Here is an 11,963-nt window from a genome sequence, read left to right on the forward strand (position 1 = left end):
GGAAAAGAAAAAAAAAAAAAAAAGAAAGAAAGAGAGAGACAGGAAGGGAGGAGGACTCTATTGTGTTCTGTAGTTATTTGCAGACTAGCTAAACTTAAAGAACTGCCAACCCCACAGGCATGGTAATACCAATGGAATGGGAATTTCACTCCATCTGGAAACCCCCATCCCCCGCTTTCCAAACCCAACCACACAAGGTGTACTGAAAGCACATAAAAGGATTAAAAGTAAATATCCCCCAACTCCTGCTCAAGCTCCAGTCTGTGGTAAGTCATCTCATCATGGCAAGAATGAGGGAGAGCCGAAAACTCTGTTTGCCAAGGCATTCGACCCCCAAATCCCCTGCCAGGGTGTCAGGACTTTAAAATATGTTAGGGAGAGCGAAGCTGGAAACCAGATCAAGGTGGACTCACAGACAATTTAGGATTTTAAGTCCCTGAACTCACGGTCTTAAGAGCTTCTTCCAGGTCCCTCCTCCACACTCTCAAGTTCATCTTGCAAAAGTTGAAGGACCTGAAGGACCACAGGGCTCCAGGGCTGATGCATCACAGTTTGGTCTAGGAACCAGCTGGAGTTTAGTGTTTGACTTCCACAGAGTTTATGTTGACCCCTACCCCATCTTTGACATTCACTGGGCCTTTAGAGCCCTGGGAATTTCAGAGGAAAAGCAAACTGCTCCTGCCCTCAATGAGTAAAGAAGACACACCTAGGGGATCTGCTGGAAGTCGAAACGTGAAGGGAAGTCTAAGGGAGGGAGAGTTTCACCTAGTCCCAGGAGAGCTCCAACCCAGAAGCAGGGCAGGGGAATGGAGCTGGGAGAGTTCAGGGGCCTGCAGGAAGCCCAGCGCAGCTCCCACCAGGTACCTGGCACTTATGGGAAAGCGCTGTTTAGGGGCAAGGGCCAGGAGAGCTTTCTCATGGACGTGTTTTACTGGGATTTTGGCCCCCTGAAACCACCCCACCACCCTTCACCCCACCAGGCTTCCCAGGCTTCCCAGGCAGATGATGAGGGAGGGAGGGAAAAGAAAGTCAACAAACTTGTGAGTTCCTTCTGAGCCTTGGCAAAGAATATGAATGGCTCACGCTTACTTTGGGAGTTTATCCCCTGCCCCCAACACCACCAAACAAAAAAGTGATCTCAAGGGCTTCCATGATTCTGATACACACTGATTTATGCAGTGCTCAGATAAATCATGTTTTTCATTATTTATTATCATAATCTTTCTCTATTCATCTATATTTCATGTTTCTGTATGTACATATACACATGTGTCATATACTATTTTATTATTTATAATATTTATTTGTAATTTTATATAATAAATCATATATTATATCCATATATACATCCAAATCATTATGAAGTGAAAAACATTACAATAGCTAATGTTACAGTTTAGTTACCTTTTTATATCCCTGGGAGTTAGGATAATTAAAAAATACATACCCATCTTAATTTGATATGGTCAGTGATTCCAGAGAAAATCTAGGCACCAAAAGTTGTAATGACATGTTCTGTGTATATATATGTATAAATGTACACATATATACATGTATGAACATCTGTATGCACATCTTCATCTTTGTAAACATAAGTGTATATATGTGTGTGTGTGTTTTATATATATGACATACTGTGTATATATGCGCTTACGATGCAACATAAGTTACCTAATCTTGGGTGTATTTCTGTTTTGGTTCTTGATTTGGTTTTACTAGCACCTCACAAGAAATGATTTAAACTATTATGGAAGTTTACCTAGTTATTCTAAGTTGTTCACAATGTAATCCCTTAAAGCTATACTGTTTACTTATTAATATAATTGTTGCAGTCAATTTGCAAATAATTTCACATTTACAAATATCCCTACACTTCCTGTAGTTTCGATTCTGCACACTTATTAACATTTTATATACATATGTGTATTATATTTTTCAATAAAAGAGTTTTAATGGGGAATGAGGAAACAATACTGTGTCTTTACTAGCATAATCTTACGTTGAGTTTCAGGTTATCACAAATGAGTTTCATTTAGGTGTCATTAATCCTTACATAAAATGCCCTATTAATACTTTTCATGGCAAGCTCTTTGATGTATAAGAATTACATATAAAAAGGTTTGTACTCACTAAATATATACCATTTTTATTTGCCAATTATACCTTAATAAAGCTGAAAGAAAAAGCACAAAGGGTTAATGTCTCTCAGATAGTAGAAGCGGAAAGGAATAAAAAAAAAAATGAATACTGATGCCTTAATAGAAAATTGAGCAAAAACAATCCTAAAAGAAAGTAACAAAAGTCATTCTTTTAAAAAAATTTTTATTTTTTTATTTTTTTGAGTTAGGATCTTCCTGTGTGGCCCAGGCTATTCACAGACACAATTGTTGCACACTACAGTCTCAAACTCCTGAACTCAGGCAATGCTTTTGTTTCTCCCATCTAAGTAGCTAGTACTACAGGTATGCTCCACCATGTCCAATTAAAAACATGTTTTTAAAAATTGACTACAATCTGCAACAATTTGTTGTATATTTTAGAATAACGAATAACTTCAATTTAGGAGTACAATTTAAAATGTTTGGAACACAAATAATGAATGCTTGAAGGAATGAAAACCTCATGTACCCTGAGGTGATTATTACACACTGTATGCTTGTATCAAAATATCTCATGTACCCCATAAATATATACACCATATATGTACTAATAATGTTTTTAAAGTAACCTTCACTAGTAACTAGATACTGTCTAGTTAAATTGAAACAAGATTTTGTTTTACCTCTGCCAAACTGACTACTTTTTAAAATGATGATGCTCAATATGTCAATACGATGAGCATAGTATACTACTCTGCATAAATATTAAAAATTGGCATATCATTTTTCAGAAATGAATTTGGCTATGTAGAGCAATAACCTTCAGAATAGTCAAATTCTCATTCACGTTTTTCTCATAAAAACTTTTTGGAAAAAAATAACAAGTTTCAGAGAAATCTTATACTCATTGATATTAATTTTGAGAACAAAATGAAATAATGCATACCAATTGCTGACATATAGTGTTAACCTAAGTAGTGTTTTTATTATAGGGTAGAGGAGGTTAGGAAAAATTATCTCACACTTGAAACTAAAACAAATGGATGACTGCATGTTATCTCAAACATATAATGGAGCATTGTCTAATAGACTCTTTCAAAGATTATTTAATTCTCTGGAAGAATGCATTGTTTCTTTTACTTACTCTTTTTTTATTTGGCTGAGACTCCATGAGATTAGATATTAAACTGGTTTTTAACAAAAGAGTAAATTTTGTTGTTCAGAAGCAATATAAATTATTTTATCTAGTAGAAAAGATAACACAAATGTAGTTTTATTGCATTGTAGAACATCAACCAACTTTACATCTATTTAATTTTCTCTCAGCATTCTGTCTTTAATTCACTTTCTGTCCATAACAGTCTTTCTTATTCTCTTTTAGACCAGCTTAATAATTCTGCTGGATCCCTCACTAATGAGTTAAGTCAATTTTTGTCACTTGCTCACTACACATTTGTATTAAATTCATGTTTTGGCTTCCTGAAAATTATACCCTGAAAAACTATGAGAACACAGTAGTCCTTTATAGAAGTCCTTTATAGAAGAAGTAGTTCTATATAAGAAGTCTTTATAGAGGAAAGATGGCTACTTAGCTATATAATTTCTACTTTTCTTAAAACATAAAATGTGCAAAAAGGATTTTGATGGTAAAAAATAGAGTGTCCTTTCATTCATTTATGATATGAAGCTCAGCCAAAATAGATAGAAAAGATGTATTCCCTTACAAATAGATTAACATATGAAAAATCAACATTGAAGATGATACATTATACTTGATAAAACAATAAATGTATACTCTCTGCAATTAAATGAAAATGATTTAATCTTTGGTTGACTTGATATCAAAAGCTAAATATTGTTAAAACATGTTGTCTGATAGAGACCCAGCCTGTTTCCATATGAAATCTTGTTTGTTTGTTTGTTTGTTTGTTTTGAGACAGTGTCACTCTGTCACCCAAGCTGGAGTGCAGTGATACCAATCTTGGCTCACTGTAGCCTCGGCCTAAAGGGCTCAGGTGATTCTTCCACCTCAGCCTCCTGAGTAGCTGGGACTACAGGCATGCACCACCACACACAGCTATTTTCTGTATTTTTTTGTAGAGATGGGGTTTTGCCATGTTGACCAAGCTGGTCTGGAACTCCTGGGATCAAGCTATCCACTTGCCTCAGCCTCACAATGTACTGGGATTTACAGGTGTGAACCACTGCACCCGACCCATATGAAGAGATATTAATTTCCTTTCTGATAACTAAATTTCAAAATTATCTGGGCTGATCTAACGCATGCAAAGAATGGAGAGTAAAGTCTTTGCACAGCTCCCTGACCGTTTACATCGATGTCTTGATTTTCTTCCTCCTACGATATGTTATAAAACTAAAGTTTTAAAAATACCACTCTTATTTTCGTCTTAAATCCTTTAAAGACTCTTTTAGAATTCAGCACAAACTCTGTAGGTTATCATTCAAGGCTCTTTATTACACAAGCTTTTTTGACTTTTAGCTTTAGTATACATGACTTCGCTAAAAGGGCGGCAGATATAACGCGGGAGTTAAGAGTGCAAGTTTTGGAGCTGCACAGACGAGGATCCATGTCACGGCTCTGTCATTTTCTAGTAGAGACCTTGGGTAAATTATTTAACCTTCCAAGCCCCAGTTTTCTCATCTGATAAATGGAGAAAATAATAATAATGGAACCTCATTTTCTTATTAAATATAAGTCTAAGATAATTTTTTCTTCTAAAAAACTCTTATAAAGATGTGCTCTCTTCTTATTGCTAGAAATTTACTTCTCACAATTCAATTATTAAATTGGCTTACTGGTATAATTACAATAGACATCTGTGATAAGAGCCACTTGTCCCCAGGGCCTTCATAAAAAGAACAGCAGAGCTGAAATTCTTCTGATCACACAGATACTTGACTGTGAGCCAATTTGTCGACACTTACATGGTAATCTGTGAGGAAATAACATACTAGATAGCTTGTTATAATCAATCAGTTCATCTGATTTACTCAAAACCCCATTCTCAATCAAGCGAATAGTAATAAGATAGAACTTCTTTTGTATGGAAAAGAGAGAGAAGAACTCAGAAATAATTAGAGCTGGCCAGAGGGTAGGATCATAATTTGAGTGAGAATCTTTGTACAACAGGTTGTGGCAAAAGAGCATTGTGCAAAACAGAGTTGTTTACAACAAAAAGTAGGAAAGCCCCTAAAAGTCAGTAAAAATAAATTCTTAAATTGAATACCAGAGCCACTACAATTATTATTATTATCTACAAGTACCCATCTTCAGCAGTTCTTTCCTGTCTTAAATTTGCTCATGGTAATAGGAAACTGTCTCTACAAATTGGAATGGATGAGGCTTTTCTCACAAAACCTTTTAAATATGGATGGTAGGTGTCATGGTTTGTAAATTAACCTCTCTAAGAGGTTTTAAGAATAGAAGAAATGGCCGGGCATGGTGGCTCACGCCTGTAATCCCAGCACTTTGGGAGGCCGAGGTGGGCGATCACAAAGTCAGGAGATCGAGACTATCCTGGCTAACATGGTGAAACCCTGTCTCTGCCAAAAATACAAAAATTAGCCGGGCATGGTGGCAGGTACCTGTAGTCCCAGCTACTCGGGAGGCTGAGGCAGGAGACTGGCGTGAACCTGGGAGACAGAGCTTGCAGTGAGCCAAGATCGCGCCACTGCACTCCAGCCTGGGCGACAGAGCGAGACTCTGTCTCAAAAAAAAAAAAAAGAATAGAAGAAATAACTATCTTGAATGGATTAGGTGTATCTCAGAAGCCGGGATTCCATTTCAACTCTAGGTTTCTATGGTGTCAATGCTCTTTTGATTCTCCATGAAAGTTCAGAATGGCAGTACTAAGTTTTGTAGTACTTACATGGAGTCAGGTGGTATAATTAGTCATCCAGCTTTAATAGATTATTCCATTAAAAATCTTTTTTAATAAATTAAACTTAATATTTGAGTAGCTGACTGGCTGAGTGTTGGTCAGATACCTGTGTCCTAAATAAAAGTCCAAATTTCCTCACTAAGGAGCTATGACTGTTATTAACTCTAATTAGATAAATCCACATAAGGCTGGCTACTGGCGGAAATTGCTCCACTTCAAAGAAAGTTTTGAAGGCTATGAAACACAAAGTATGCACATAACATAAAATATGTGCATATAAGTATATAAACGCCACCAAATATACATTCACCTTCTATGGTAAATGATATAATATTATGTTGTAGTGCTTTACATAAGGCATTTTTATATTTGGTGTCTTATTTGATCGTAGCGTGCTGAGCAGGAAAGAAAATAGAATCTCAAATTTGTGGATAAGAAAAGTGACGTTGAGAGCTATGTGATGATTGAATAATTAATCAAAACCAAATCAAGGCCAACCTATTGTTGTTAACAAAAATAATAATTTATAATTATAATATAATCACTTAATTGCCTTTGGAAAATTTCCTTAAGTGATACTTTACTTTTATTAAGTAGATTTGGGACTCTTTCCTTTTTAAGACTTATTAAAGATTTTGTGAATGTAATGTGAATTCACCATGGTACAAATTTTATTTCCTTATGATATGGAGACCATCATAGGCTCAAATGTATCAGAGCACTAATTGTTACTGATTGAATTGTGTCCTCCACAAAATCCATATATTGAAGCTCTAAACCCAATGTGACTGTATTTGAAGAGAGAGCCTTTATGGCAATAATTAAAGTTAAATGAGGGCATATGGGTGGGTCTCTAAACTGATAGGTCTGGTGTTCTTACAAGAGGAGGAAGAAACAACAGAGTTCTCTCTCTTATTACTCATAAACAAATAAAAAGTCATGTAAGGATGCAGCAGTCAGAGAAGATGGCCATCTACAAGCCAGGAAGAGAACCCTCACCAGAAGCTATTTTCGGACACTTTAATTACGAACTTTTAGCCTCTACAACTGTGAGAATATGAATTTATGTTGTTTAAGCCACCCAGTCTGTGTCATTTGCTCATGACAGCAGACTAATACACCAGTAATATGAAGCAAATGAACTTGGACTGACTTTCCTTGGAGAAGGACACCATAGTACCGTTTGCCCTTTGAGTAAAAGCTACCTCCTCTTACTATCCCTTTGTGTTCTGGAAGAAGAGGTGGATGATTTGCACCTGCACTTAGAAGCTTCCTGGGAAGTGCAGGGTTCTGAATCCACACTTGTCCTTTGAGCAGCACAGAATTTTTCAATGAATTAAGGTTTCCTATTGAACTGAAAAGATACCAGTGATGCTAAAAGTGATACAAATCCAAATATAAGTGATGGCAATGGCAGGTCATCTGGAGCAGCCGCTGCCAAGACGCAGGCTGCAATGGGGAGGCACAGCCGGGGGCTGCATTCTCCACAGAGCCAGCGGGAGCCAGGAACAAGTGGGAAACCCACCGCTACCAAGGAGGCAGGGCAGGAGCTCCCTGGGTGCAACTGCAGCTGTCCAAGCCGTGGTTGCAGACCCCGGCCTCCCTGTGCTCTTGGAGACTGGGAGCAGGCCTCCTGCCTGCTCTCCTGGGCACTGCTGAAGTCACCCAAGTCACAGCTGCAGACCTGGGCTTCCCTGTGCTATGTTTCCTGGGGACCAGAAACAGGCGGAAGCCCTGCCCTCCCGGGTCCAGATGCAGTCACCCAAGCCGTGACGGAGGACCTGGGCATCTCTATAGTCTTGGGGACCTAGAAAGTACCCCCCTTCGTGCCTCATCGGTCTTGAAGGTGTCTGCTCCAGCTGCCTGGACTCTCCCCACTCTCGGCACCGCTCTGATCTCGGGGCAAGATTGCGGCTGAGCCCTGGTGCTGTCACAGCCCAGTCGAGTGTGTGCATGCTTGGGGCAGCACTGCCATGCCAGACCTCTGCTGTCTCAGACCCCTCTGGACTTTGGACTCTGATAAGCACAAGAGGGAGGCCCAGTGGGGACTGAGGGAAGCTCAGCACTGGCCTGCCTGGACGTTCTTCATGAACAGCCTGGACACCACAGAAAGCAGTAGAAGGCAGACAGGCTCCAAGGAAGAAAGGGATGGGTCCCTTGTGAAGCCCCGCCTTCAGGCTGGGGAAAGCCTAAAGCCTGGGGGCCAGGCTCCAGTCTCCTGGACCAGAGAGGGAACTTGTGGTGTTTTTTCCTGTGCCTGCCCATGGCTTCCCTTGGACCAATCAGCAGGTACTTCCTCCCCTCTGAGGCCCATAGAAACCCCAGACTCAGTCAGATTTGGGAAGACAATGGGATGACTTGCCTGCAGAGAGGAGCTACCTACTCTAATGCTTCCTCTCAGCTGAGAGTTGAACACTAAATGGGACAACCTGCCTGCAGAGAGGAGCTATCCACTCCAGGGTCTCCTCTGAGCTATTCTGGCACTCAGTAAAGCTCCTCTTCACCTTGCTCACCCTCTACTCGTCCACATACCTCATTCTTCCTGGAGGCAGGACAAGAACGCAGGACCTGCCAGATGACAGGGTTGAAAGAGCTATAACAAGGCTGAAACACTCTACTTGCTCACTACATTGCAGGTGAAGGGGAGAGAAGAACTGTGGCGCTTCGGAGAGCCCAGACCTGGGAAGCTCCCGGAACCAGGGCTGTTACTCCCTCTTTAGGGGCCTGCAGGTCCTGGAGTCTCCAAGCTTCTTGGCACCACCACATTCCCCAGTGTCAGACATGGAAGCTGCTTGCAGTCTACCTGGTCCACCCGCAGCCTCTCAGTGAGCTGGTGCCCGTGCCAGCACCTGGAGCTGCCATCCACTGCAGCAGCCAGTGTACCTGACTTTGTGCAGTGGTCGGACCCCATGCTTGCTTGCTTACACACCCCTCACCACTCCACATCTGGCTCGCCCTTGGCAGGAATGGAATCCAGGCAGGTAGCGTGAGCCGAGCACAGCCTGACAGGCTGAGTGGACAGAGCAAGCCCAGTGGGCCTGAGCAAAACTCAGGCAAAGGTACCACTGTTCATAGAGGTTTCTGGCCAGAAAAGTAACATCCCAAGGATCGTGTGACATAAGAAATTTCTCAGGTTACAGCTTTCTCTCTAGAGTTCAACAGAAAAACCTGCAGGCTTATGAGCAAGGATTCTTTCTGGAAACCACTCAAAACAAAACCACTATGGATCTTCAAATTCTAGCTAAGTGTGCGAGTTTCTGAGAGTACATCAGGAAGTAATGTTTGACTACATGACCTTAAGGTTACTTCTTCTACACTTGCCGGTGTCTGAGCTTGTTAGGGCAGTGGTCGCAGATCTGACTTTGTTCACCTAGTGTTTGAGACTGAAACCTTTGAGAGCAATAGAAAACATGGCAGCTAAAAAGCTAGAACTGCAGGTAAGCTGTTCGCATTTGTCAATCTCGGCTCACGGGAAACCTCCACCTCCCAGGATCAAGCAATTCTCCTGCCTCAGCCTCCCGAGTAGCTGGGATTACAGACATGCACCATTACAACCCAGCTAATTTTCATATTTATAGTAGAGACAGGGTTTCAACCATGTTGGCCAGGCTGGTCTTAAATCCTGACCTCAAATGACCCACTCTTGTCAGCCTCCTAAAGTGCTGGGATTACATGTGTGAGCCACCATGCCCGGCCAAGTGTAGAAGGTCTTATTAAAATACTTGTAATGAATAAAAGTGGGTTAGTTTCTAACAAATATTGGCAGAAGTGGTTGTGAATCATCTTCGAGTATTACGTTTTAAAAGACTGGCTTCTGTCTTGCTCTGGGGGAAGCCATTTTGTGACCAGCCCTATGGAGAGGTGCACATGGTGAGGAACTGAAGCCGCCTACCAATAGCCATAGGAGTCAACTTAGATACTCCAGTCCCTTTAGAGATTGCAGCCCTCATCTACAGTTTACCTGCAATCTCGTGAGACACCTTGAGGCCTTAGCATCTAGCAAAGCTGCTCCCAGATTGTTGACTCTTACAAACTGCTTTAGTTAATAAATGTTCTAAGATGCTAAATTTTGGAGTAAATTGTTACAGAGTTAAATAACTGTTACAATTAGATTTAATAGGTATCAAAGAAAGGCAGCACAAAACAACAAAGCAAGTCACTTTTTAAACATTAGATTGGCCAAATTTTAAAAGAATAATACTCCCCAGTATCTACCAGGCACACGCTATTGATGTGTATTTAATTGAAACTCCCTGCTTGGGGAATAATTTGCCAAAATTACATCTGTAAAACTTTAAAGTGCACATTTCTTTTTTATTTAATGGTTCTAATTCTAAAATTCTAACCTAGAGGAGTTCAACATTGTAAATGCCCCAGAAGGTATATTTTGGCATCACTGCATGCAATAGTGAAAAATGAATTGTCTAACAACGATGTATCTATTATAACAACTCTCTAGTGTCAGATGCTATCTCTAAAACAACTATCTATTATATGTCAGACACTTTTCTTAATGCTTACAAAAGTCTATGAGATAGGCTCATGTTCAAATCCATTTTATGATAAAGGAAACTGGGAAGAGAGATGTGAAATAACTTGCTTGCAGTTACAAAGCTACTAAGAGGAAGAGAAGAGATATAAAGCCATGAAGAAGAGATATATAAAGTACATATATTGAATGTACTTTAATAAGTGAATGTTTAAATACAAAAACACACTTCAATTATGAACCATTTGATACAAATGTTTAAAAGAATAAGATATTTCTATAGACAATTTTACAAACTGATATCAGCGAACTTTTTTCTTTCAAGTGAAACTACATTTCAATGGCTGCTAACTAAATTGCCGAAGGGTGTTAAATAGGTTATGCTAATGAATATAGTGAACTAGACAGCTCTAGCAGATTACCCCTATGTGGAACATGGGTCCATTATTTCTACAGTTTCTGATTTTTTTTAAGAGAAACCTAAAAATCTGACTTTTTAAAAGTAAATTTTGTCATATTAAATGAATGGCAATAAATTATATTCTTAAAAATCTAAAATCAAATAAGACATTTCTGAATGCAGACTCCCCCCGCTGTGTTCCAGATTGCAATCTCCCTGTGCATTAACAATAATAAATTAAGAACAGTTATTCAAAGTCACCTGACAAAACTTCACTGAAACATGATTGACTCCGTTATCACATCTAAATGAATAATGCCTTAATTAAAATGACATTGGCCACACACTGGAAGCAGAGAAAAGGAGAGAGAAAGAATTGCTGCATCCAAGCAATCTCAGTACAAATATTGCCATACCAAGAATCTATGTATCCGGTACTTACATATTGTGGACCCTGCATATGTTTATAGCAGAATGGTTGAGAACGTGGACTCTTGAGCTAGAATACATCTGTTTGAAGCACAGTTCCACCACAAACCACTTATTCAAACCCTGGGCCTCCGTGTCTCTATTTGTAAAGCAGGATATAATTTAATCCCATAGAGATGCTGTAAGAAAACAATGACTCCATAAATACCAGCTATTATTAATGTGGAGATAAAGTATTGTATTACCACAACCAGGTGCCAGAAAGCATTCTTATTATTTACCAGCCTTTCTGCTGACTTCATTCTCACAAAACAATTCCTGATTATAATCACTTGTGTGCAATGAAAGAATGTCTTGGCCTGAAGGTGTGAAAGCAAACACTGTAGTAAAGATCTTAGTATATTTTTTAAAATTGCTACATTTTACTTTCATTTTTTAAATATCAACAGATAAAATTGTATGTTCTTACTATTTACAACATATTTTTGGAGTATGCATCCATTGTGGAATGACTAACTTGGTTAATTAATATATGTATCACCTTACATAGTTATTTTTGTCATAAGGACCCTCTACATCCATTCAGTATTTTCAAGAATACAATATATTGTTAATTATGGCCAATATGTTGTACAAGAGATCTC

The 11,963-nt window shown here is 39.3% G+C and overlaps 1 protein-coding gene across 1 annotated transcript in view; it reads right to left on the bottom strand.

Annotated features, from left to right (window-relative positions):
- Positions 1-582, bottom strand: part of RASSF9 (Ras association domain family member 9) — a 35,580-nt gene extending 34,998 nt beyond the window's left edge. Inside the window, exon 1 of the mRNA XM_015152376.3 lies at positions 447-582. Within this exon, the coding sequence (XP_015007862.3) occupies positions 447-494 (48 nt within the window). The 5' untranslated portion in view covers positions 495-582. The remainder of the gene's footprint in view (positions 1-446) is intronic.
- Positions 583-11,963: the final 11,381 nt, after the last annotated feature.

This window comes from Macaca mulatta, chromosome 11 (assembly GCF_049350105.2).
Source record: "Macaca mulatta isolate MMU2019108-1 chromosome 11, T2T-MMU8v2.0, whole genome shotgun sequence".
NCBI lineage: Eukaryota > Metazoa > Chordata > Mammalia > Primates > Cercopithecidae > Macaca > Macaca mulatta.